Here is a 27,731-nt window from a genome sequence, read left to right as displayed (position 1 = left end):
GGGCTCTTTTCCCAGGCAACTCTCAGCAAGACAAGAGGGCAGGGTCTCAAGTTGTGCCAGGGGAGGTTTAGGTTGGAGATGAGAAAGAATTTCTTTCTGGAGAGGGTGATCAGGCATTGGAATGGGCTGCCCAGGGAAGTAGTGGATTCTCCGTGTCTGGAGATATCTAGGAAGAGACTGGATGTGGCACTCAGTGCCATGGTCTAGCAACCGCAACGGTGGTTCAAGGGTTGGACTTGATGATCTCTGAGGTCCCTTCCAACCCAGCCAATTCTATGATTTTATGATATATTTGCTGAATTGGAAAGCATGGGAGACAAAAGAAATGTGGGCCGGCTCATCATAAATTATCTCTCCAGCACAGAGCAAGGTTAGAGACTTTCCACTGAACTTCAGATTGCAGTGCTGCTTTTAAGTGAATTTATGGATTTTTCCACAGGGTACCTCTGTCAGAAGTCGGGTTAGGCAAGTATGAGACCAAAGGCAGTGGCCCAAGTACTTGTAAACATCAGCAATTACTTGACCATATGTACTTGGATATGAAGCTAAAGGGTGAGTGTGTTTGACATTTGGAGTTGATGTTAAAACAGCTGTTTTGGCAATGAGTTTTAAAATTAGAGGGCAAAACTTTGTGTTTTAAAAGACAATTCCCAAACCAATCTTCTTGTGCACACAGAAAATTAAAAAGTGCCAAGGTAGGAAAATACTTAGATTTAGAATCTTTTAATACTTCTTTCATGGAAGGTATTGGTATTTAAACTATACTTGGATTTGGATCTCAGATTTTGAATGCTTCAATCTGCCTACTACCATAACATAACTTCAAACATGACAAAAAAAGCAAGCAAGAAAGTTCAGTATTTCAATTGATTCACTTTACTCAGCTAAAGAACAGAGATGGCACTGATGCAGCAACTCTCTTGTCTAGTACAGAAAGGTAATTTTAAAAGAAACAAACAAAAAAATGGTTTTCTGTAGTCTCTTGGCAAAAACTTGAGCAGAAGAAGTGGCTTTGTGAGAATAATTTGAATCTGTGGAAAAACTTTGCTTCTTTCTTTACATCATCCATGTTAATACAAAGGACTGCACCTGCTCTGTAATCGGGCTACGTAGTGTAGTTAAGTCTACAGTTTTACTCTCTTTCTTTCATATTCTGAGCCAGTATGGTTTTACTGCAGGTTTTTATCATTGTAGTTTGAATTATGTGCCACAAAACTGCAGGCTACAATTAGCCCTTCACAAATCTAAATGATCAATAGGTGGCCCTTTTGTCAAAAACAGAATTTGGGGTCTTATTCACTGCTGGAGGTTGCAATGCTAATTGCTGACCCTGTACCAGTTGTTTCTGTGGAGATCAGTTTCTGCTATGCAGTCCAGAAACTGAAGTTAAGGGGAGCTTTCTAACATATTCATTGGTTAAAATGTTTAAGAAGTCATGTCCACACTCTTACCACAAAGTCTAAAGCTTTGTTTAGCCTTTAAAAAACTTCAGTAAACTCTTGGTCTTAATCTCTTGCTAGCCTGAAATGCTTTTAGTGTTCTGTCTCCAAGTCAAATGGTGTTGATATTCTGGTGGAGAAAGAGTATTTATGATTTCATTCAGCCTTTTATTCATAGGCAGACACAACGAGCTGCTTATACTGAAACTGAAATAGTCAGCAAACAAGGAGCGTGTACCTAGAGCTTAGAGTAAGTCATCTCTTTGCCCTGATCCAGACATCTATTAGGTTTTCCAGTCATGGAATTTCCTGCATCTAGCATATGAGTCTACACTTATATTTACATGCTGTCAGACAGCTGTGGGACAACTGAGACCAAAGGCAGACTTGAAGGAGAAGGCCAAAAGGTGCTGTACAGGGAGGAAGTGTTTGCTGGTGTTGAGACACACAACAGAACAGTTTCCAGCCTTTTCCCCTTTCTTGCAGTCTTGCTTCTGACAAGTGATTTCCATGGTTTGTGCCTTATAATAATCCTCATTTTAATGTGAGGTAATTGCCTTCAACCAAGAGGCTACAGAGCCCTGCTCTGACCTAACAAGTAGTGGCTCAGGACTGGGAAATGGAGACTTCTCCCCCATTGGGGCTGCTTTGGGGGCTCTGTTAGGGGAAGGTGTGATGTGGGAGTCTGAAATTTGTGCAGGAGGTCACACACCCTCTCACTCCTACTGTGTTTGAGATGGGGCTGATTTCTTGTTCAGAAATAGTTATGCTGTGGGCCTCCAGAAGATAGAAAAGCTTAAGCCTTAGTTAAAATAGCAATCTTTTTCCTTCAGATGCAGGTATGTTTGTTTGCCTTTATGATGCATCTGATATGGGCCCTTTTGGATGACTCTTTCCTGCACATCCTGATGAAATATCTAACTTTTGGTGTCTTAATCCCTTCGTGGTCCTTCTAGAAATCTGGGATGTGGAACTGAGGCCTCTGAATTACATTCTAGAAACCAGGGACCTATTTCTGTATGGAATGGATTTAGTAGAGTTTCCCTTGCCAGGTGACTTACTGGGCTTTAAATCAGGTTGTCAGTGAACAGAATTATCATCTCCGTGGTTGTGTGTGTGCTTAGGTGACTTCAGCCTGGCTCTTATGCAGAGCTTATTTCATACTTACCTGTTTCTCAGTTGGGTAACTTTGGCAGTGTCATCAAAAAGGTCTAAAAATGGCAATAATCAAAGTGGTAGATCCAGAGCATTTTTTCCAGGGTGGTTATACATGTCAGCTGCTGTACTGTGGTGGTTTGGTTTGGTTTGTTTTTTTTGGTGTTTTCTGGTTTTTTGGGTTTTTTTCAATTTTGAATATGAATAGAACTCAATTTTTGCTGTAAAAAAAAGTACTTTGAGATGACAGTTCTTTCTGAGTGATTTGATTTCTGAGAGAGAAGTACAGTTTGGAGGTGGGAGGGTATTCTGTTTGGTGACTATTACAGCTGAGTTGTAAGTGACAGAATTTGTTTGGGAAGGTGCTCTAGATTAGGTGTAGGGTGCCTGGCTGTTTACAAGTAACTATTTGAGCTGTATAGTTCGGATGCATAGAGGGAATGTGAAAATCTGTTGACATCTTTAGTTACTCAACTAGTTTATTTTTGGGAGCTCATGAACTGGCAGGACGCAGTGACCCTGACTATAAGGGAAAATGTAGTGACTTTGAATTCAGGAAACTTAATGAATATTTTGTCAAATTACTTGATGCTGTTTCTTTGTGGCAGCTATAATGGAGCTTTCAATCTTTTGCTTTCCCACTGAACAGTTTGTAACCCTCTGTAATGTTGTACCCTCGGTTCAGAATAGCTATGGCTTGGATTCAGAATTGATCCTGGGCACAAAATGCTACAATGCAGAAAAGACAGAGCTGCCTTGCACGCAGGAAACGTTGGATGGTGAACAAGGAGCTGGAAGAAGTTGTATTGATGTACAGAAGCACAGCTGGATGATGTGTGACACTGATGCTGCGTGTGGCTACACAGACCCAGCAGAAAGGATCAAAACCTGACAGTAACAACTACAAAGTCTTGCAGAAGCTTTGCTGTTCCTAACACAACTTTTCTGCTTGTGACTGATTTGCACAAACTGCTAAGCAGGTTAGTGGATTGGTTGTTGGTATCCCTGCAGTTGTGTAGAGAGCTGGTATGAGGCCACACAGGGTAACTGGAGATTTTATTCTGGAAGAAAGTTGCTTGGGGTTTTCTTTTTTTGGCTTTCAATATTCTGTATGCTTACACCACCAGAAGTTCTCAGCTGCTTTGTCAGTGTAGTTGAAAACTACTTCATTGCTGGAAAGCAATTTACGTAGTGTTACTTGCAGTTATCTTACTGAACAGATAAAATTGTGTCATTAGTCATTCTGTATCCCTTTATTCATTCACCCAGTTCACTTGTAGTCACACACCAGCATTGCAGGATTATCTACAAATGCTGAATTTTGAGAGCAGATGATTTAATCATCACTTGGAAGGGAAAGAAACAGTGGTTTGATTTTTTTGTGTCACATAAACAAAATTTTTACAATGCCAAGAGGTGAAGAAATGAAGCAAAGACCGATACTTCGCATGCTAACTGAACTATGGAGACCATTTTAAAGGTGACTTCTCCCCATCCCTTTTCAAATTTTATTTATTTACTTATTTATTATAAGGAAGATGTGGGAAACACGTGTCTGGATCAATGTCAGCACCAGTCCCTTACTATTATTAAATACAGTTGCTGGAGAAGAATTTTTGGGTCTCACATCTTAATTGAAGGCAGGGATATTAATTTATTTTTTAAGATCATTTTTTCTGAAGTGTGTATTAGGCATTAGTTTTAAACAGTTCTTTTTTCAGTACCCTCAATGCTAATTTTCAACTCCATTTTAACAAATCCATAGTCTAATAATCTACCTCTTTAGCTTAGCTGTTCCTAGTTTTAAGAATGAAAACTTCCTCCATCACAGTAACTTCTAAAAATTCAAGTATATCCATCTGAAAAAAAAGCTGGATTTTAATTATTTTTTTTTTCTTTATTTGTTCCCTTTTGTGGATCAATTTAAATACAGGTTTAATGATTAAAAGCACCTTGTTGGTTAAACATGAAAAAAAAAAATATAGTTGTACTTCCATGTTGCTTAATAGTTTGTTGATAACTGAGAAGCTTCTCAAGCAAGTTGAGGGTTTTTTTGGAGGTGAAAAAATCTCTCAAGTCCTTGATACATCTCACACAAAAACTTCTTGAGAGCAAAATCACTGGTTTGATTTCAAAATTTAAGCAAGGGAACGTTTTTACAGTTTCTTGATGCTTGTTAAGACATTGATACGCAGGAGCCTTCATTATTTAATCAGATTATTTGTCTTTTTATGGGGATAAAGCATCATTTTCAGAAAAAACACTGTTTAAGTAAACTACTTATGAAGAGTTTCTTCCACTTAAATTGGTTCTTACCTGCAGTGCAAGTGTTAATATAAGTTTATGCACATATACATAAATATAGGTGTAAAATATAGCTGAGATAGAATACAGCTGATTAATGATCACAGGTGTTGCTTATTGTTGTGACTTCAAACAAAATCTGCTTTGCAAATAGCATTCATCTTCTTGCCAAACAAACTATTCAGATACAAATTGGATGCTATCATGAGGGGAGAGCACCACCTTTGACAAGGCTACAGGTAAGTTATGACCTTGATTTCACTGGAAGTGCTACATCTCTTAGATGTTGAGGATTAAAGCAGTTGAGAGTTACTTGGTTCTGGGGTTTTTCTTGAGGGTTGTGGATAGCAGTGTATGGTGGGTTGTTGGTTTGTTTTGGGTTTTAATATTAAAACAAAAGAACACCCAGAACCTTCCCTCTTAGTGAAGGCTGAACACTGATTTAGCTGGACTCTTTTTAACCTGATCTATCATTTCAAGGAGCTTGCTTTGCTTCTAAGTTGGAAAAGAAGCTGTGTATTCATTACTCATTAAAATGCAGACCAAGCAGTATAAACAACAGAAAGAGCTCTATATTTAAAAAAAAAAAAAGAACTGAAAAATGAAATGAATGTATTCCAGGAGGCCTTTATGTCCCTGCTGGACAGAGTGCTTGTGCTGCAAAGGTCTGTCACCTCACCTGCCTTTACAGAGGTGTTGAGTGGCTGGCTGGGTGTCAGGGTGGCCTAAATTAAAGGAGGGGTCATGGTCTGGATGTCACAGCAACTGGGGCTACAGCTGGTGGCATTCCAGGCTGTCTGCAGGGGCAGGGGAGCTGCCAGGTGCCTGGTTCTGAGGTCAGCCTGTGCTTCAGGACTCTTGAGACCGGTGAGCTCAGCTGCAGGATGGACAGAAACCCTCTGAGAGATCCTGTTTCTTCAGGCTATCAGTTGGGTTCTTGCTCAGCAGCTGGTGGGAAATGCAACATGATAAAAGCACGCTTTTAGACTCCAAGTGGCTTTGGAGCAGCTGTACTGGGGCTAAATAAATACATCCCTCTGAAAGAGGAAATAACTTTTCCACCAGATCTATGCACTGATGGATTGTAATCATATTAAGCCCAGTGTCTGCCTCAAGGAGAGAAAAAAATAACTTTTTAGTAGAGAGCTATAAATGGAAATCTGTGCCTACGCTGGCTTCTTGAAGCAGTGATTGGAGAGCACTGCTCTTGCCTAGTAGGAATGAGATAGGCATTTTAGAGAGTTGGAAAAACTAAAGGAGCTGGGGAGACCCAGGCCACAAGCTACAACAGCAGTGTATGTTAGGATTTGTGCCTGCAAAAGTGTCTGGGATCTGTTCTTCCACAGCAGTGTGAGTGGACCTGGATAAGGGAGGTGGGACAGGTACTCACTGTACTGGCTGCCATTGTGCTCCAAGAGAGCAGGGGAGGACATCCTTCCCCTACCAGGGGGAAAACCAGTGTCTTGCCACCTCCAAAATACAGATCCCATTTTGTCATAGAAAATTAAGGGTTTTAACTTTCTTTTTGAAGATAATGCAAGTTTGGAAGGTACTTAGTACTTGCATATATATTTCCTAAAGTATTTGATAGCAAGTCAGGCAAAGTACAGAGCTAAAATTATATGCAGACAGCACTTAGGAGAGCTGCTGCTTCTTAAGGAAGGAATTATAATGCTAAAATAGTGCATCTGGTATCAGATCATTCCAGGATTTTTTGTTTCTTTGTTTAATGAATGGAGTTATTAAATTAATACATTAATGAAGTATTTCACATCACTTCATCTCAGAATATTAAGATACATTATTGGAGAGGGATTTTGCTTTAAAAAGGCAGCTTCAAACTGAAAGCAAACATGTAGATTTAAAAAATGCCATTCTGTCTTAAAGTAAAAGGATTGTTTCTCCTGACAGAAATGGTGGCAATATCCAGAGGAGACCTTAGGGCCAAGTGGTGGAGTTGCTTGCCTTAAAAGACTAAAAAGTGACATAAGTTGTTGCATATGTGTGCCACTGTATCTCTCTCTTTTTAATTCTTTTGAAAACCAACAAAACGAAACAAACAAACAAAAAAGGTTGCTAAGCTTTAGTGTGGGAGGGAAGAGGTGCTCAGGGATTGCTTTTAAACACTGAGGCTTTCCAGAATGCCTGGGAAGGACATGGTGCTGCTTTTGTGGTGCACGTTTGCTGTGGTCTGTGTGGCAGAAGAGACTGCAGCAGAGCTCACTGTGCTCCACAGGCCAGTTTTCCACAATCCTCAGCAAATTGGTCACCACTGATTATTCTTTCCACATGTCGATTTTGTGCATGAAGCTACTTTAAGGCTTGAAGCCAAAATTCAGGAGTTGGAAGGTTAATTATTTTCCTTGACTTTTTTGCTGTGTGTGCAGTTTACTTGGGGGGAGAAAGGGGAGAGGGTGTTTAACCATTTACAAGTATAAATCTCCCCTCCTTCCTCCCCAGAATGATTGTGGAAATTACTCCTAGGTGTAACAGCCAAGTCACTCAGTAGTAGAGACTGTTGTAATAGTGCAGATTAGTAAGAAACAGGCAGTGAGTGAATATTCTTACTGCAGAATTACTTCTCCATAATGAGCAGGAAGAGAATGCGTCAGTGTTTGGCTGAGGAAATGTTTGCTGTTGCAGCAAGGCAAGCAAAGTATCTTTATTGTTATGGACTATTTATTCAAAGATCACCAGAAGTGTCATTTTATTTGCTTAAGGTATAAAAAGCTTGGAGCAGGGTGCACAATCTCCTTTTTAACTTTAGAGTTGCAGAGCTGCTTATTTCAGAGTTTGACTAGAGACCCAGTGAAGTGATACTGGGAGCTGAGCAACTGACAAGTGTGTTTTTTCCCCATTAAAAACCTGAACCTTTAAATCCAGTCTCTACTGAACGTCAGGGGGAGGTATGTGTATGAAGTTTTCCAGATGATTTTGGGAAATTTACAGTCTTTCAAACTATAAGCAGTTCATCCAATGATACTTAGAGATTTGGCACACAATATTCTTTCCATATCTAAAGAATTGTTAATTCCTCTTCACCGTGGAAATATCTGTGTGTAAAATTAAAAGATACATATTTACAAGTGAAATTTTTGGAAAAACCTTTTCTTTCTTAAGGAAAGAAGCTGAGAAGTATAATTAAAATGGCAAACAAGAACTTCTTGCTGGTTGTAGCATTCAATATCCAAATCTGTCCTATTACTCTCAGATAAGGAAGAAGGCAAAAAATTACACTTTTTTTTGAAAATTACCAACTGTGAGAAGCTACATTAAAGAAAAAGCACACTTAATACAGCTGCTGCATGGATTGGTTGTTCCTGTCTTTCGTAACAATTTGTCCTGCTATGATATCTTTGTAGAGCTGAGTGTGTTTAACTGGAAGGCATCATGTTCTAGAAAATGGACAAAATGTACTGAGAATGTAGGTGCAAGAGGAGTTGCATCTGCAGGGGCTGGTACAGGTTTCAGAAGGGAGAGCTTTCTTCTTGCTGGGTTGTTTTTTCTTGTCTCACCTTTTTCTTCTGTGTTAGCTTCCTACATGTTGCAGCATGAATGGAATCCAGACACTGTGCTTGACTTCAACCTAAAATCGAGAGTGGTAAATTCTTCAGCCCTGGGCTCTGCCCCTGTGACTTGGGGGAATCCCTGTTTCTAGGCAGATACAACTGTAAAGCTTTATGTCAGCACCAGGGTCTCCCATCTTGCAAAAGGTGGGCTGAAGATACCTGAAGAATGTGGAAACCTTGTTTAAGCAAAAATGTGAGTTTAGAAATGGCTACAATAATGTAAACTTAGCCTGCAGGAACTCGGTAACTGTAGAAGCTGTTCTTTTGTCTGAACTTTTCTTCCTGTGGCTCTGATAGTACTTTGCTGTCTCTGATTTGGCAGAGTTTGTTTACAAGGGAACCTTTTGTGCTGAGTGTTGAAGATTTTTAGTAAGGAAGAGACAGAGCAAAGCCACAAATATAAGTAGTGGGAGATTCAGGAACAGAATTGACTTAATCTACTGTAATAGATGAATTTCATCAGAGTCATGTGCAAATTATTACTTGTTCATCCTTTCTTAGTAATACTGTGACCTATCGTCCTTCATGTGTAGCTCTCAAGGCTTTTTTAATTTTTCCTAAGCAGCTGTTACAAAATTCTTAGCTTTTTACAGAAAAAGGAAAAACAGGACTTGCAATTTCATCTCGAGTGTTTGCATACAAAGAACTCTGGCCCCTAGGTTTATTTTTTCCTTGACACTTCATCATATTTCATAACCAAGCGTGGGATAGCTCTGCACCTCCCTTCCCTCTCTCTGTCCTTAAATGATGGAGATGGATTCATGGCTGCAGAGCAAATCTGGGACTCAGGATCCTTCTGCCCTCCATCCACCTCCAGAGCCTCAGAAGGGACAGCGGTGGCAGCAGCAGAGCCCTCCTTGTTCCTGCAGACCCGCTGCTGCTAAAATCAGTACCAGTTTTGGTAGTCACTTGAAAGGGTTGAACAGAAGATTCAGTCAGGGCATTCAGGGGGTGGAAGTTTGTCCTTACCACGGGTGGGCTCGGAACTCGTGTGGCTCTGACGCATCCGTTTCGTGCGGGCGCGAGGGCTGTTTCTTGTTTGCAGTGCCTCAGAAGTTGCAGTTGTGGGAAAAGAACAAAGATTCTTTTCCTTCCCTCAGAGTGGTGGTTGGGAAGGAGGTTGCAAAGCCAGGAGGAATATACGTGTCATGGTAATTGCTAAGAGCACTGTCTTGAAGGATTTAAGAGCTCCCTTTCCTTTTTGTTTTTTTTTTTTGGTTTTTGTTTCCTTTGATTCCAAAACATACTTTTGTGTTCATAGTAATCATAAGTGATGTAAACAGATGAGAATATATATGAAAGACAATCTACTTACAACTATAAATCAGTGTAAAACATTTGTAAATGCAAATTACAAGGAAATTTGATGAGGTTATTCAGTGTTGTCACTTAATCTTTAGTCAAAAGTAATAACAACGTAATTTCTCACAGTTTGGGCCCAGCTGGTACCAACTGGGCCTCTGCTCGCTCACCCCTCCCACCCCACTGTGGGACAGGGAGGAGAAAATCCACCCAAAGGTCCTTAATCCAGACAAGGAGAGGGAGGTTTGCAGTCCCCAATTACAGTAAAAGGCAAAAAAACCCAAAAACCCAAAAAACTGGTTCAACTTTGGAAGGAAAAAGCTAATTTAATGTAGCATGAGAAAGAGAAAACACGGCCAGACCTTAATGTCTTCCCTCCCCATCCCTCTCCTCTCTCTGTCCTGGGTCGCTTCACCGCCGCCTCCCCTCAGGGCACAGGGGACACAAGGGGGGTTCAGGGTCAGTTCCCCACACGCTGTTTCTGCCACTTTTCCTCCTCAGGGGAGGACTCTCACATTCTTCCCCTGCTCCAGTGCGGGGTCCCTCTGAGGGGACAGAGTCCTTCAGGAACCCCTGGGACATGAGTCCCTCCCATGGGGTGCAGTCCCTCAGGAACTGCTCCATCCCGGGCTGCCCACAGAGTCACGGCTGCTGCGGGAACAGTCACCTCCCCTGCCATGGGCTCCTCCATGGCTGCAGATCCACATCTGCCCCTCTCTGCCATCCTGCACAGGCTGCAGCTCCACATCTGCCCATCTGTGACACTTCAGGGGCTACAAATCCACATTTACCCCACTGTGCTCCTTCAGGGACTGCTCCACCGCGCTCCTCCATGGCTGCAGGGGCACAGCCGCCATCTCACCACAGGCTGGGGGGGAACCTCTGCTCAGGCACCTTTCCCCCTCCTTCTTCACTGACCTCGGTGTCTTCTCTTTGGCCTTGCTCTCTTACTTCATCCTCTACTCTGCTCCGAGGGTCCTTTTTAAAAGTCAACAGGGGACAAAACTGAATCAGAGAACTCCAGAAGAGTAATCTATTGTTGGCTGCTTTTTTTCTCTTTTCCTTTTTTTTGCTTTTTTGCTTTTTTGTCTCTCTTTGTTTACCTGTTATGAAAAAGAAGTATTGCACCTAACACATTGTTGTGAGGTTTGTGAGGTTGGATGATAAAATTGCTTTAACTTTGGCAAAATATTAATTATTCTGGAAATATCGAGTTTGTCCATGGGCAAGTTCCTTCAACTACTTTTACCAAACGAGATTTGTATTCAGTATAGCAATGAGTAGGTTTTTCTTCCTCCATTGCTTCTTAAATCTTTCCCAGATGGGGAAGACCTGTGAAATGAATTTCAGCCTGCTGATGGGAGACTGGACTTGGAGATTTGTTGAAAACAGTAAAGTAATCAGAAGCTGTGGGACATAAGGTGAAGCAATAAACTATTTGGAGTAAGAGAGTGCTCTCTAGATGATGTGAAAAAATGCTTTAGCATCCACAAGGTGTGTTAGGGATTGTAAAGAAGCATCAGTAGTAGAATTTCTCTTTCTTTGGTGTGAGAGGATCAGGTTAATGGTTAATCCATACATCTAAAGGGATGGTTTATTAGCCTTTCATTCTGAGAGTGAAAACTGTTATGTAAGGGATTTTTTTTTTAATGCTTAGTGATTTATTTTGGAGATGGTCAAGTGTTTAGTACTCATCCTCTTAACAGCTTTTCTAGTAAGTTGCTGTGTGACTTTCCAATAAATTATGGCCTGGTTTTCTCATAGCTGGGAAGGACTTGCTGTTCCTGTTAATAGCAATTAAATTCTTTATATCTTTATCAAATACAGCTATTCAAAGTGTAATACAGGATTATTGACCCCAAATGTTATGATTTTAATTGGAATGCACTTTTGTTGTTCCAGGACTTAGAGTGAAGTATATAAGAGCAGGAGGAAATGTGGAAGAGTGCTACAGTGCTGATCTGCATAACACAGAAATCCATGTGCAGGGAGATTAGTGCATGAACTTTATGTTTTTCTGTCATACTGAACTTGATCATTGCAACCTAAAATTTGTCTTTTACTGAGAACTGAGTCTTTTGCTCAATTCAAAGTAGGTTTGTACAGTTTCTTAATAATGGGCACTTCTCCCCATGCTGTTACTGAATGACCTTTTTCCTTTCTAGCTATAAAGTGCAGGATGGGTGTTTGCTTTTTGTTTTTTATTTTTTTTCAAGGCAGTCAGGCTTGTTGAAATGAATCTTTAGGAAGTTTCTAACTTTGTTCCAAGTTAAGTGCTGTCACTTATGGCCAATTGTGGAAGTGCTTTGTAATGTGAGTAAGGATACAGATATGCCACTACAGAAATGGAGAAGCCCTGCTTTATATTTGATGCAGCATTGGTGCCTGACATTGCTCTTTCTTTCTTTCACCGAAATGCCTGTGGTTAAAAGGAGGAGATTGTGCAGGTGTCTGGCAGGTAACTGACAGGGAGTTCTGAATCTGGGAGCCTGGAGACTGCTTTGATTCTTTATTTAAAGACTGATAAATTGGAGTGCTCTCTGAGCCCCTAGATTCTTTAAATCTTCTTTGTTTCCACTGTGTGATGATCCTGCTTGATCACATTTTTCGGTGTGTGTAACTGTGCTGTTTGCTGAGCTGCAGAGTTGTGATACCTGACAGCCCCAGTCATGGCCAAGAGCTTGCAGTACCTTGCAATGGATCAGCACAATAAAAAGACTCTTTTGTGTTCAGCAGTGACCACAAGTGTTCTTTAAATACATAATGTTAGAAATGTAAGCTGAAGGCCTGTCAGTTCTGTTAAAGACCAACTGCTGGAGTAGTTTTATAATGGGTTAGCTCAGTCAGTAGTGGCAGCTGTCTGTCTGCAGGTGTGTGGATGTGGGCAAACCTAGATGGACACTGCTTCAGCTTAGAGAACTACTGAAAACAGGAAGATATTTCTGGGTAGAGTGAGGCAGAGAAAGGCATATGACAAAAGAACAACTATGTTGTTATTTGTGTGACCTTTTTCCCTCATTTTTTAGCCCCTCCCTCTTCTTTGGTAGTCATTACCCTGTTGCATCATATCTCAAATTAGACATGAAGTCTCTTTGTGGAAAAATTCCCATCTAGCCTGCTAGTGGGTACTACTGAAGAACACACAACTTTTATAACTTCAAAATACTTCTCAGATATCAGTGAATTTTGGGTTTCAGGTATTACTCTGATTTTATGACCCAATCTGAAGTAGCTTGCTTCATATGCATGTCTGTACCAGAGCTGGAAATTGATTCCAGACCCTGTGAGATTCTGTCTGTGCTTTTTTACTCTCAGCTGTTCTCTAGCCAGGATTGGGTATCTGAAGATGCTGCTTGATGGCATCAGGAGTGTCTCTGCCTGGAGCTATGGTCTAGGCATTGAGAGCATTTTTGTTTCTCATGAAGAAACCTCTGGGAATGGCAAGTGTCACCTCTGTGAACCTTCCCTTTTCCCTTTCTTTATTTGTTGGCCATTACCTCTTTCAAAGCCTTGAAGGAATCTGTGAAGCACTCTTGACTGTGGGTTCCTCTTCTCCATCTGCATAGGCCTGGTTTTGGGATGGAGTGCTGGAGAGGTGAAGATGGAAACAACTGACCCTGCACCTACCTTTCCTGTTGCAGCTTGGTGCATTCAGATGTTTTCTTCTCGGGGCTTAAATGGAAAGAGTTTTGGTCTGTGTGGGTGCAGTTCTGCAGCTGTAGTGTTCGTGGCAGTAGAGGCATTTGGAGCAAAGGATGCGTTGTGGTTATGTCAGCTATGTGAAGGCAAGGGCAGGGAGAAAGAAGCTTTTGGCCTTCTCTTGGCCATTTAGACTTCAGAGCCTGCTGTGGTCCCTGCGTGTTGAACTATGGGTCTCTCTGTTGCTAGCAACTGCCCTCCCAGGCAGCTCCAAACAAAAAAGCTTAAAATAGCTATGTAAGTGGTTACAGTTAGAAGAACTGTTAACCCATTTCCAGTGGGAAAGAGTTGTACGTTCCTGTAACTCTGCAAAGCCTGAAATTAGTGTTTCATACTTCTTAACCGCTGTGCTCTTTCAGTGCATTAGGGCTTCCTAAGCCTCTTCAGATCATGGCATTTGTCATGATGATGGATTATAATAAGTAGTATTCCTAAATTCAGTACAGTTTATAGGCATGGACTGGTTTAAGAAATGTGCCATATACCCCTTTTTAAAGGGTAAGCCTGCACTGTGTTGCAAGCTGTTTGTAAAGATGGGCTTTCCTGCTTACTTGCTCACAGAGTCCAGTTTATGTAGCTCTCTCTTTCTCATAGTTCTCTCAAAGAACTGCATATTGTTGCTGTGCAAGATGAAAGATGAGTCTGGTGCAAATGATCAGTCTTTTGTTTTCATGAGATGAGGTTTGGGAAAATTTTCAATTATTTTGCAAATACCATTCAATGTTTTGCTTGAGGATAAGTATGGTTTAGTAGTTGACTGTGGTGTTAGTCAAAGGTTGGACTGGATGATCTTGGAGGTCTCTTCCAACCTAAACATTCTGTGATTCTGTAAAATTGAGGCTCTGAATTGTATTTGTTGTAGTACCTTTTCAGTAGCTGATAGAAATGAGATTGTCAGTTCCTTTAAAAATAACTCAAGGTTGGGTTTTTTGTTGTTGCTGTTTGTTTAATAATCTGCTAGGATTGAAAATCCCAGCCTGTCTTTTGAATAGTTTGTCTTCCTCATCCATGATGATTTTGTGCTGATGGAGCTGTTTGTGTAAGCCAGGTTTTGCCTGGATAGTTTGTGGTAAGGACAAGAATAATCAGTGCTTAATGGGCATCTTCTTTTAAACAAATTTTTGTCTTTCTCACCTGTTTAAAAGAAAATTATATGGAAGAATACCAGGTGTGTTTTGCAAAATGAACCTCTAGTACTTTTGCTGAGCTTGTGTTGAGGAAGACAACCCAAAATTGAGTTTATTTAAGTATACAACTCCCATTTTGTATAACTGTTATCTGAAAACTTACTTTTGATATGCAGAGGGTCCAGAAAAGAACTTGGAGGTTGATCATAGGACTGGAGCAGCTGCCATATGAGGAGAGGCTGAGAAAACTGGGTTTGTTCAGCCTGGAGAAGAGAAGGCTTAGGGGAGAACTTATTACAGTGTTCCAGTACTTAAAGGAGGCTACAAGGAAGATGGAGACTCCCTGTTTACAAGGAGTCACATGGACAGGACAAGGGGAGATGGGCAAAGTTGCTCCTGGGGAGATTGCATTTGGACACGAGGGGAAAGTTTTTCACTATGAGGACAGCCAGACATTGGAATGGTCTCCCAAGGTTAGTGGTGAATTCCTCAACTTGGTAAAGTTTTAAATCTCAGTTTGGCAGGGTGCTGAGACATCTCATGTAGACAATAATATAGGAAGGGTTGGACCAGATGATCCTAGAGGTCTCTTCCAACCTGGCATTCTATCATTCTGTGATCTGTGTTTAGATGGAATGTGTGAAGTTGTGGTTGGAGGGGAGAAATAGAGCCACATCCATGGATGTAAATAGGAGGTCAAAATCTGGTCAGAGAGCATGGTTAGATGAATTTTAAGACCATTTGAACAAAGAAAGTTGCACAATTAAATAACTGAGAATACATTTTCACTGGCTCTAATTTTTTATATCCCTTACTGTAATAATACAGTAAAATATTTACTTGAGTAGGAGTTGTGTTTCTCCTTGATTTGATTAGTTTGACTAGCTAATATCTTCTTGGGTATGTATGTTTTGCCAAACATTATGGTAATTCTCCATTTTGTGTAATTTTGTTTGCTGTAGGTAATTAACCTATAATGTTGAATGTCAGGAGTGATCTAGATTGGGGCAGTAGTTTTTCACATCTGGTGGTGCAGTCCAAGCTACTGATTCTGCTAGCAGGCAGTCCTCAGCATGACTATTTTATCTCTTCCTTCATGCCACAGAGCTAATGTATTTCACATTTGAATCTCTGGTTAGTGCAGTGGCTTTTACACAGTTTTATCAGTTCCCAGCCTCTGAAAATGGGAAATTGAAAGTGGTAATAAAGTAGTTTTTATCACACTGTCCTTAGGGCAGAGACACCCCTGAAGTCAGTCATAGCTTCAGTCTTTCTCTGCTGTAGAAATGGGCCAATCATGTGAAAATTTGGCTAAGCCATAAATGTCTTAGCTCTGTAATGCTTATTTGGGTGTGTTTGCCAGCCCCAGGCAGGCACCTTCAGGCAGTAGTGGCAGTTGTCAGGCTTCCTGGATGCTCTTTTCCCTTTTGCTCTGTTTGAGAAGCAGCTTTCCCTTGATTAGTTTTTACAGTGTGCCCTTAAAAGGCACTGAGTTCCTTTTTTGCTACGAAGTGTTATGCAAAAAGAAACCCTTCCCCATTTTTGGACTTCACTGATTCTAGGACTTTCATCTGATACAGGTCCCTGGAAAAATTTCATGCTTGGAAGTGTAGGGGAGATAATTGCTACTTACATCTATTCTTTTGTAGTGGTCTTTAAAACTAAAGACTGTTCAGTTTGGTTTTGCTTGTTTGCTTCTGGCTTCAGTTACTGCTCTTGTGTAACGCTAGGCTTCTGAGAACATCCCTTTCCCTGCAGATTCAGGCTTTCTAGGTATCTGTGCAAAATCCCCTGCCACGTGGGGTAAAGTGACAGGGACATAAACCCATCACCTTCTATTTTGTTTTTTGCTTTCTCAGATAATGCTTTGGTTTTTAGTTGCTTTGAGCTTTCTCCTGCCTTTCCACAGGAGATAGATAGATTGCTGTGCTCTGCTGTATAGAATTGACAAGTGTGGTCTATTTTCTGTTTCTCTTGTTCTTTCCCAGCGTGATGTGTAAGAAAGCCATGCTGTTATCCTTCCTGTTCAAGGTGTCTGAAGGTGGTGAGTGGGAGGTTGCAAATAATCTGCAGGAATTTTGATGTAGCTGACTGGAAGAAAATGTGACACAGTGTGCAGGAAGAGGCTTTTGAGGGAGACATTGAAGCTGGTTTCATATGCAGCAGGATATGGCATAGGGTATGAATAAGCTGTGCAGAAGGCTTTGCAGATCTTCAGCCAAACACAAAAACTGTCTTGTGTTTCCATTGCTTTATTGGTTTTTAGTCAAGGTGGTGGTGGTTTCATTGGGACAGATTCCTGCTAGCTGGAATAAATTTCTTGTTTGTGATGCTGTGTGAATCTCCATACATTTAAAAAAAAAAACCCAGCATACACACCCAAACCACCAAACCCAGGATCTAAACCTGTCTTATTGAACTTATCTCTGTTTGGCTACTGCACTGGAAGAATTCAGTTTGCTGTGTCCTTTCTGCACATATGTAAATAGTGCACCTAATTTTTACCTTTTGCATGTAGATTTCAACCTATGTTTTCTTGCAGGATTGGAGGAGAACTAGTAGCAAGTATCCTACATTCTGTTCTTGGTTTTTGACCAGGTTTGTGTGTGAGTTAGTTCCTCTGGTTTTGTTCCTCATCAGTAAAATATGTGTCATGATTCTTTGCCTGTTTCATAAATGTGGGATTTGACCATAATAACGAGCAAATTAGAGAAGAAAGTCTTGATTGCTCAATCTCAGAAGGACACTAAATAGGTTGCTGCGTTTGACTTAAGTGTAAAATTGTTCTTGGAATCTGTTCATAATCATTAGAAGTGTTTGGACTTCAGTAATCTGAGTTGCTGGCAGCAGGAGGTTTCAGTGAGAAGTAATTCTCATCAGGGTAATTTCACAGATTTCCTGTAACAAACTGGAGCAGCATTGTTGCAGTTAAGGCTAAGAATGTACATTAGCTAGAACCCAGGAACAGTTTCTATTTTTCACATGGAAAAAAAAAACAAACAAACCAAAACCCAAACCTAGAACAGATGTATTTAAAAGCTACGATAAAAGAGGTGAAATAGAAGATTTCTGTGGTCTGTGACCACTTACTGTTTTCTGCATCCTTAACTTCACCAGGGTTTGAGAAGTCAGAGTCTTTCCCGAGGAATTTCTGCTGCTGTCTGTCAGAGAGAGTTGTGTGCAGATTATCTCAAAGGAGATTAGGAATGTGCAAAATTTAAACTTGCTTATCAGGCCAAATATAGGTGGTGCAGCAAGTGAACTAAGCAAAGACTGCACAGCCCTCAAAAGCAGGGCTGAAGAGTAGAGTTTAAGGTTACTGTAGAGTGTATCATGAACTCGATAGGTGAAATTGTACATATATGCACATACTGACTGAAGAGAGTATTTAAAGTGGAATAATGGTGAGTGGTTATTAAATATACAGGTGTCAGGGTTTAACACTGGCCTGGCAATTAAACCGAGTACCAGATGCTCTCTATTAACCTCTCTCTCCTCCTTGGTAAAGAAAGGAGAGAGAATAAGGGAGAGAGACTGATGGGTTGGAAACTAAACTACACAACTTTAATGAAACAGTAATGATAAATAGGAAAAAATTACTAAATATATACAAATATACAGGAAAATGGAAACCACATTCCTTTTCCCCAATAGCTCTCACGTCACCACCGAGGCTGCAGGGCAGCCCTGGGAAAGTCCAGGCTGGAATCCTGGAGTCAGCAGCACTTGGAGCTGGAGGCAGGAACACACAGATATGGGCTGGGATGGATGAGGAGCACAAGCAGAGGAAGGGATGGAATCCTTCCAGGATGCCAGGTGAAGGAAGGGAAGCAGGAAATCAGGAAATCTGGCTCAGCCCTGGTGATGCCTCAAATTTATACTGAGTATGAGGTGTATGGGATGGAATCCTCTGTTTGGTCAATTCTGGCATCTCTCTTGTCTGTTCCTCCCCAGAGGAGGCTGCAGGTGGGACCTCTTTATTCCTTCTGGAGGGTAAAATGTTCTCATCAGAGCTGAGCAGTGTCCTTGGCTCTGCACACCAGTCTCTAGCAGTAACTATAAACATCAAGTGTTATCAGTCCTAGAAGCACACACTGACTGAGAAACTTGCTGTTAATTTCAGCAAGTGCAACTACTTACAAGAGACTTAGCTAAAAGGAAAAAGACAGAAAATCACCTTTATCCTGGCCCAAACCAGGACAACAGGCAAAAACTTTTAAAGGGAAATAAAGATATTTTATATTCAGTGGTTGCAATAGAGTGTCTAATTTGTCCTTTAAATAAACTTTTAATTTAAAAAAATATATTAAAAAAGGTTTTCCAGCAGCCTGGAGTTTAATGATAAACTGAGACAAGATGACTGTAACAGATAGTGATGTCTGGAAGATTCTGCAGAGCTTAGTCCAGGTTGAGTGCAGTCTGCTCGTGCTGGCCTGGATGCCTGTGCCCTCACTCAGCAGATTTCTTTGCTCTGAAAGGACTTTAAGGGCAGCATCCTTCATGCAGACAGAGGCTCTTCCTTAGTCCTGTTGTATACTTAATTAAGTCCTTCAGGAAACTTTTCCTAAAACGAGCCCATGTGGCATTTTGTATGTGTTAATTAATTTCTTGAAAGCTCGAGAGCAGAGATGCTGGAGAAGTTTTAGCTTAACTTCTCTGAGTAAGGTGCCATAGGTTTTTCCATCCCAGAAAATATGGGACATATGTGTATCTAATGGGACTTGGTTTGTGTGTTAGGAAGAGAAGGTCTTGCAACATCAAAAATTCCTTAAAAATCTGGAAATGTTTACAGTATGAAAGGTGGCATACCATTCATATTCCTTTGAGGAGAGGTCAAGATATGTTCTTGCATGGCAGAAGTTCCTGGAAGTGAAAATAGCTGCTGGTGTTGAGAGTTATTAAAGCAAAATATCCTGATGCTAGGTTCTGCTTTTTCTCTGTGCAGCATAAAAGCAATGCAAGGTATCCTAATACTTCAGTGTATTTGGAAGCAAGACACAATATCTTCTGGGAATTATGGTATCAGGACTGGCTCTGTGCTTTACCCAAAGGTAAGAAATGGCCAGGGGTGCACTGCTCAAAAGCACACTGAAACCTTGAGTTGTGTTGCCATTTTACTGTGCTGCTGCAGGCTGACTCTTGTGCTGAGATTAAAGTAAAACAAAACAAAAAAAAACCCAAAATCAACCAACCAACCAAAAAGAAAACAAAAACAAACAAACAAACAAAAAAACCCCCTACCAAAGCTGGTAATTGGCTAGGATGATGGCAATGTGAGCTCATCTCTCAGCCCTAGGGAGGGAAGCCTGCTTAGTCATAGTGCCAGCAGTGCTAAGCCAATGGAGCTGCCAAGTGTGAGCTTTCCTGGAGTTTAGTCATGCTGCAGCTTAAACATTATTCAGTTTAAAATGTGGACTGTTACTATAAGGATGACCAGCAAGATGCTTTTCTGCAGTTTTTCCACATAGAAAGAAATTCTAAGCAGCTGCTTTTGTGATGTTTTCTTTTACCACCTAATACTGCATGCCCCATATTCCTTTTTATCTTGCTGTTCATAGTTAGGATTTATTATTGCATGCTATTGGGAGAGCTGTGATGTTCAATAAGTGTATTTTGTTTAAAGTATATTAAATCTCTTTCCTCCCCAACAATATCCTGGGGTTTGTGCTACTGCAACTTTAGTTGTTCAATCTCTACAGTCTTCTCAAGTGACAAGAGAACTTCCCTAAGAGGAGTAAAATACTTTTAGGACTCCTTTTGTGTATTCATTTACTTCCTTTAGATTGTCTGTGAACATACTTTTTTTTGTAGGCTTTGCATCATGATACTTTTGCTGCATCACTGTCCTAGATAGGTGCACTTCTAAACTGGTGCGAATGAGGCTTTGCAGTGCTGGTGGCTTCTTATGGAGAAATGATAAAAAAAGAGGCAAAGTCCACAAAGGTGGAGGGGTTTTTTGTTTTGGTTTGGTTTTGGGGTTTTTTTGTTTGTTTTTTTGTTATTAGACGAGTTAAAAACAAGGACCCTTGAAGGTGTATGTCAGTTTTTTAGGCAGATGCTGTTGCATTCTTCCTCAAAGTGTACAAAACCTGCAGCAGAGGTTCTAAAGGTTGTCTGGCAGGTAATGTCTTCCCATATGCAGGAAAAATTGTGTTCTTTTTATCAGAATCATGTGGCTCATCAATACAAAAGCTCGCAGAAACCTAAGTGGAAGGAAAACTGTTACAACTTTGTCTAGTTTGGAGGTAAAAATAGATACTGATGACTTAAGAAAGCAAGATAGTGTCCGAAACCACCATTAGTCTTGTTACCTCCAGTATTGTGGTTTAGTTGTTAGCTCTGTATTTGTTGCTTTATAACAGCAAGGAGGGGGTTATTGCTTCCGAGAGGCACACAGCAACCTTTCCACCTCTGTTGCTGCAGGGGATTCGGTTTCCTGCCCTGGAATGTTTTTTCCTCTCCTAACCAAGTTTTGAAATAGGAAAAAGTTACTTTGTGAACTCCTCATTTGTGCATTAGGTGCAGGGGAGAGCGAATTTTCCACCTGGTGTGTCCACAGTTTCTCCCAGAGTTATTTTTGTCCTCTTGAGAGAGAACTGGAAAATGAACCGAGACGTTGTGCTTAGAGGAGGGAGGAACGCCCTGGCTGTGATACTGAGAGGCAGAGGTCCATGGAGGAGGGAGCGTGGGGGGGAACAGCTATGTCAGAGCCTGAGGAAATGAGTCACTGGGATGTGAAACACAGGCCTGTGGTTCCAGTAGCACTCGAGCCAAGCTTGGCCACTGAGGTGGAAGTTGCATAAGTTAATTTAAACTCTTTGCCTTTTCTTCCTCATCGTGCTCCCAACCCCACCCCAGCATTAAAACCTGCACTGTAGCCATATCCGTTCAGGGGAAGCACAGTTTTACAGGGTTTCAGTGTGCCACGTGCTTTTGCTTTATTAGTTTTCATTTTATAGGGATTGATAAATAGATTGCAGGTTTGATTGGAGGGGATTCATCTGTTAGTCTTAAAAAGTATGGTCCACTCAAAAGAAACTTGATTTTATAGCAGAAGAGTAAGAATGGGCTTTTAACTGTTTGTTAGGATCTTTCTCAAACATATTTGTGTGTGATTTTAAGAATAACAGATTGCATACTGAAGAGGGCAACAGAGACTCTTGGAAAGCTTGAGTGTTGGTAGTAGTTTAAAAAAATTTATTAAATTTAAAACTGATCTTCTTAAAAGGTTTTAAGTGTCCTAATAGAAATACTAGCGTGTGTGTTAACACATTAGACCTTAGTCCTGCAAACTAGGCTTTTAGAGCCTAAGTTTGTGGGTAGTTTTTTTCTGTAGGAGGGGAAGATAAGTTGTCTCAGAGAGCATGTTCTGGAAAGGCTTTGTCCTGTTCTGTTTGTAGCTTTACAGTGACAGAGATTTGCTGGTGTCCAGGAGCAGCTGGGACAGTCTGGTGGAGCTGCTTTTCCATGTGTGTGACCTGAGCAGGAGCAGATGCTTTCAGCTGTTGAAGGAAACATCTGAGAGGCCACAAGCTGAGCAGACCCTGTCTTGGATGCTTGATGGGGAGTTTTAATTGGAAAGCAACTGTGGTGATTGTGGGAGGAGGGGGTGAACACTTGGCTGCTGCCTGATCCTTTCCTTCAAAGTAGTGAATTGAGCATCTTGCTGCTTGTTTGGCTGCAGTCATTGTATGCACGTGTGTGTTTTAAACGTCTGGGAAATGTGGCCTGACATGCTGTTTCTTCTTTTGGCAAGTCAAGAGGATTTGTTTGGTTTGTGTTTTTGAGTTCAGATTAAAACCAGATTATTCTGGCTGCAGGAAGACACAGAAGTAATTGGCCAGATGAGAGGGAGTTTCAGAGAAAAATCTTCAGGATGAGCTTGAGTGATGAGTGAGAAGTCTGTGTGCAGTTGGGAGTTGCATCACACACATACAGTGTGGTACCTGTTTTGTAAAACTGAGCTGTTTTGCTTTGCATTCTTCTTGCAGGTCAGATCTGTTATTTCTTACTGATCTTCATTTCTGTGGGAAATCGGACAGACAGACAGTGTTGCTTGTCATGTGAGGGTTTGTATGCCAGTTATGTCTGTGGATGATTCATTGCAATTGCTTCTCTATTTCAGGGCCTGTAATAAGTGGATCCTGCTGACCTCTGAAGCACACAGGATAAGAGTGAAAAGAAGTGGGAGAAGCACAAAGCAAAAAAGGAAGTTGATGCACTTTCCTCTGTACTTCTTTCCTGCCCCTTATTACTAAAACTGAATGGAAAAGAGAGACTTCTGTGCCTTTCCTTCCCCAGCCTCAGGGATGGGTGGATTGTAAATACAGTGTGTGCAGTTTGGGAGAATAGACTGAACCATGAATCTTCAGGCTCAGCAGAAGTCTTCAAGCAAAAGGACTGGGAAAAGAATTGCCTATTTTAATGAGCAGGAAATAGCAGTGTCATCAAAAGAACCACAGCAGCAGCTTAAGGAAGGACAGTACTATGGTCCTGGAGGGAATATACCTGTCTCTCAAACTATGGAGATTTCTCATGCAGGAGGATTAGCAAATGCCCCCAACAATGTTGCTTTGATGAACTCTGTTTACAATCAAGATAGGGGGGAATCAATGATGATGTCTCAGGCAGTGACAGCTGTCAAATGGCAGAATTCACTAATGGGCAACAGGCTGCCAGAGAGAGGTGACAGCCACTGGCAGTCTCCACCTTCCATGTGGAGCCATGGTATGGTTTTTGGGGGCAACACCAAAGGACCTCACTCCAGTGCTGGTGCCCCAGGCTTCTATGGCCACTCAGAAGCCCTTAAAAGAAATCAAGAGAAAGGAGTGTTTGTCTCACAGCTGGACTTGTATGGTGATGCTGTCCAGCAAATGATGTCTCAGAAGGCTCAGCTGGAACAGCAAGCTCTGGTTAGACAGCAAGCTCAAATGAATTCTTTCCATCAGATGCAGAAACAGCAGCAGCAGAATCAAAGTCTGCCATTACAGCCTTTCCAACTTGCGTTTGGGCACCAAGGCCAAAAGCAGGGTCTTCCTGAGTTGTTACATGTCTTTCAAGAGGCCCCAGCTTCTTCCAGTCCTGCATTTACTGCTCAACAAAAGCAGCAAGCTCTTCCCCAGCTACAGCTGTTTGAAAATTTCTATCCTCAGCAGCAGCAGCAGCAGCAGCAGGCTGGCTCACAAGCCTTCAGTCTGCAGCAAGCTACTTCCATAGCACAGCCTCATGTGGCAGCTGCAGCACCTCAGCATCACATGATGGGACACCAGTTTCAGCAAACAGAGAGGAACCAGGAACTATTCAAGGCTCTAACAGAGCAGAATCAACAGACTGTGCTACCTCAGACCCAGATTCCCTTTCCAAGAAGATCACGGAGACTCTCTAAAGAAGGTGCCCTGCTGACATCTACAGGAGAAGTATTGACTTCCAAGCAGTCAGAAGAACAACCTAGCAATTTATTTCTTCATCACTGGCAAACACATCAGCAAGAGGTCCCATTACAGCAGCCACCTGAATCACTGCCCCACAGCAAGGGTAACTACTTGCACCCCAGGAGACTGGATATGGGGCAAAAGGATGTCCTGGTCAATAGTGAGCTCTGCCAGATGGAAACAGAGAGGCAAGCCACAGCCCAGAATGGTAGAGATGGAGAGAAACAGACAGCAGCAGCTGAAGAAAATGCTGAGAAAACCAATGACTTCCAGGGCGTCAGGGGTGGTGTAATCCAGAGCACACGACGCAGACGCCGTGTTTCTCAAGAAGCCAATTTGCTGACTTTGGCCCAGAAAGCTGTTGAGCTGGCTTCTCTTCAGAATGTAAAGGTGAGGTATACATCCCAAGCAATATAGCATGTTTTAGGCTATAGAGCAGAGCTGAAATGGAAGGATTTCTTGTGCATGTGCAGGATATGATGGTACCTTGATGCATGAAGTGTTGTAGTACAACAAGGGCAGCTCTGGAGTAAGTAAGTTCAGCTACTGCAGTTCATAGATGTGGGAGGACAGAAATCTCCTAAGTGCAGTAAAACCATGTAAGGGCAGTTTAATTTCACTAATTCTGAATGTCATTTTAATCCAGGGCTGCAAAATTTGGTCATTTTCATCTTGGGCTTCAAGCTGATCAGGAATTTAGAGAGACAAGTATAAGCAGTTCGTTTGGTGTCTTACTAATTACATATTAAAAGAATCACAGAATGGTTTGGGTTGGAAGGGACCTTAAAGACCATCTAGTTCCAGCCTCTCTCAGCATGCTCAGGGACACTTTCCACTAGACCAGGTTGCCCAAAACCCCATCCAGTCTGGCCTTGAACACTTCTAGAGAGGGGGCAGCCACAACTTCCCTTCCACTGTCTCACCACACTAAAGAATTTCTTCCTAATATCCAACCTAAATCTACCCTCTAATCTAAAAAGTCTTTGACATTAAAGCCTTTACCCCTTGCCCTGTCCCTACAAACCCTTATAAAAAGTGTCTCCCCAGCTTTCCCCTTCAGGTACTGGAAGGCCACTCGAAGTTCTTCCCACAACCTTCTCTTCTCCAGGCTGGAACAACCCCAACTCTCTAAGCCTGTCTTGGTAGCAGAGGTGCTCATTCCAGCATCTCCATTCTCTCCTTTTGTTAAAAGGCTGCTGCTTACCTGACAGTTCTTCAGTTTTAGTAGTTGAAATGTTTCCAGATTGTGCTATCCTAAGAATTTCATAGTACAGTTTTCATGTTCAGTATTTCCTAAATAATAAAAGCCTGAGGAAGCCTCACTTACATGAAGCATTTAAATGAGGCATAGCAAAGGTCTGTTATCCTGTTTCTCAGAATGAACTGCAATGACTGTTTTGGCATTCCTAACCTGGTCTCTGGACCTTCTGCAGGGCTTGATGGGGAAAGAAATTTAGCGTTTAGTGCTTTCTGATTAGGTAGTTCACTACTTTCATCCTTTTAGTGTTCCATCAGTTGAAAGAGTACAGTATAGACATTCCATATGGCAAGATGACAGGGTTCAAAATTAATTAGCCTTGGGCAAGCAAGTGGTGGGATTTTTAGAGTTGGGTGGGCATTTTTTGAGGGGTTTTTTGGGAGTTGGGTTTTTTCCTTTTTTTTTTTTTTTTTTTTTTTTGGGTTTTTTTTGGGGGTTTTGTTTTGGTTTTGTTTTGTTTTTCTTTCAGTTGTGGTTTGACTAATCTTTCACTGAGTGCTTTTCATGAGAAGTAAAGAAATATTTTTTTCTTCAGAAACTTTTGTTACCAGAGGCTGATGAACCACACAGTATATGGTACCTTTTTAATCAGGATTAGGTATTCTTAAAGGCACACAAAATATTCTTTTTGAGGACTGCAGTAAGTCTGAAAAATTTAGTCCAGGTTGGAAACCTCTTGTCATACCTGAGAAAGAGTGTGCCTTATTTTCTACCTACACATCTGTTCAGGTAGATTGCTCATTAGATTGTGGTTCTGATGAAGGATGAGTTTGCACACCTGATCCTAGCCAAAGGCTTCCCAAGCTGAGCTCTAGGTTAAAGTTCTGAAACACTATAAGGATCATCTTCTATAGCTTCTGGACTGCACTTCATAAGAGCTCAAAAAGGCCTTCCACAGCCCTGAAGAGAAGTGGTCTTGAAATTGTGCTTTAACATCAGGCTTCAAGTGAGCTGGCAACTGCTTTTGAATTCAGAATAGAATGAATATGTGGATAGTTACTTGAAGGATCTACCTGGAGACATTTGGTGTTAGAGTATCCACGTGTATTCAGTAACTCATCCTCTGTTCCCATCTCCTTGGATTTTGATTTTTTAGGATTTCCATGAGTGGAAGAAAGCAGAGACATGGAAGCTGTAATACCAATGTAAAAAGTGTCATCTTGCAGTTAGGCCTTGTTGATTCTGCTGAGCAAAAGTCCTTAAGGCTCAAGCCTGGTTTGATTAGCCAACAAATCTCAAAGGCTCCAGTTCTAATGAGGAAAGTTGCTTCTGTCATGTAAATCAAGAAAAAAAAATGCAGCAAAAAGTTAGCTCTGTTTTTTTGTCTGAGAGTTTTAATTGAGACTGTCATGGTTCACTTTCTCCTGGAATATAAGTCCAATATTTAAATTAATAACCTGCCATTTGTGATAATTACCAAAACTGAAGAACCTTTGTTGAAGTTACATGGCTGGGCAGAGATTTTTCTGAAAGACAGTGTCAAATCACAGGCAGTGAGAAGATTCTTAAGAATAATTTATACAGATCTTCTAGCCAGTGAGGCTTCAGGAAATCCTCAAATAATTATAATAAGTTCTGGTAACACTTTTTTGAAGCATTCTTTTTCCTCCAGTAGCAGTTCTCCAAATTAATTTCAACTTGCATATCATTGAAAGTCAGTTATCATCTGATTTATAATGCAGGTACTACAGGACTTTTTAACATGTATTTTTCTTCTCAGGAACCAGATAATTCTGAAGAGAAGAATGTGCTGATATCAGCTCCAGGACCTACAGCTGCCAAAAGTGTTGTTGAATTCGCCAGTTCTTCACCAGCTCCCAAAAGAGCTCGAGAGGATAATAGCCTCGTGCCTCTTATCATTCCTGTGTCTGTGCCAGTGAGAAAAATTGACTTGCAGAATCTTGGAAAGGAAAAGTCTGAAGATGGAAAGCTGCAAAGAGGCCAAACAAATGATCGAGCTCCTTGTGAACGGAAGCCTTCTGTGATAGTCACTCGGAGGCGATCCAATCGTAATACCAACATGGAAACCTCAAATCAGGTATGGATAGGCTAAGAAACCAAGTCTGTTAAATTTAGTTATGTACTCATGTCAGGGTTTAACACTGGCCTGGCAATTAAACCGAATAACAGACGCTCTCTATTAATGTCTCTCTCCTCCTTGATAAAGAAAGGAGAGAGAATAAGGGAGAGAGACTGATGGGTTGGAAACTAAACTACACAGCTTTAATGAAACAGTAATGATAAATAGGAAAAATTACTAAATAGATACAAATATACAGGAAAATGGATACCACATTCCTCCCTCCTTTCCCCCAATAACTCTCACGTCACCACCGAGGCTGCAGGGCAGCCCTGGGAAAGTCCAGGCTGGAATCCTGGAGTCAGCAGCAGTTGGGAGCCGGAGGCAGGAACACACAGATATGGGCTGGGATGGATCAGGAGCACAG

General features: G+C 41.3%; 1 protein-coding gene across 4 annotated transcripts in view; it reads left to right on the top strand.

Annotated features, from left to right (window-relative positions):
• Positions 1 to 27,731, top strand: part of ELMSAN1 (ELM2 and Myb/SANT domain containing 1) — a 51,287-nt gene that overhangs the window by 7,990 nt on the left and 15,566 nt on the right. For 2 of the 4 annotated variants that reach the window (XM_030451712.1, XM_030451715.1), the window contains exons 2-3: positions 22,721 to 24,416; positions 27,005 to 27,322. In XM_030451712.1, coding sequence (XP_030307572.1) covers positions 22,956 to 24,416; positions 27,005 to 27,322 — 1,779 coding nt within the window. In that variant the 5' untranslated portion in view covers positions 22,721 to 22,955. Of the gene's footprint in view, positions 1 to 3,558; positions 3,575 to 19,540; positions 19,647 to 22,720; positions 24,417 to 27,004; positions 27,323 to 27,731 lie in introns of those variants that run through there. The other 2 variants (XM_030451713.1, XM_030451714.1) reach the window with 2 other exon arrangements.

This window comes from Calypte anna, chromosome 5A, assembly GCF_003957555.1.
Source record: "Calypte anna isolate BGI_N300 chromosome 5A, bCalAnn1_v1.p, whole genome shotgun sequence".
NCBI classification, from domain to species: Eukaryota; Metazoa; Chordata; class Aves; order Apodiformes; family Trochilidae; genus Calypte; species Calypte anna.
Note: the sequence above shows the minus strand (reverse complement) of the source record. Positions and strands in the feature narration are given on the sequence as shown.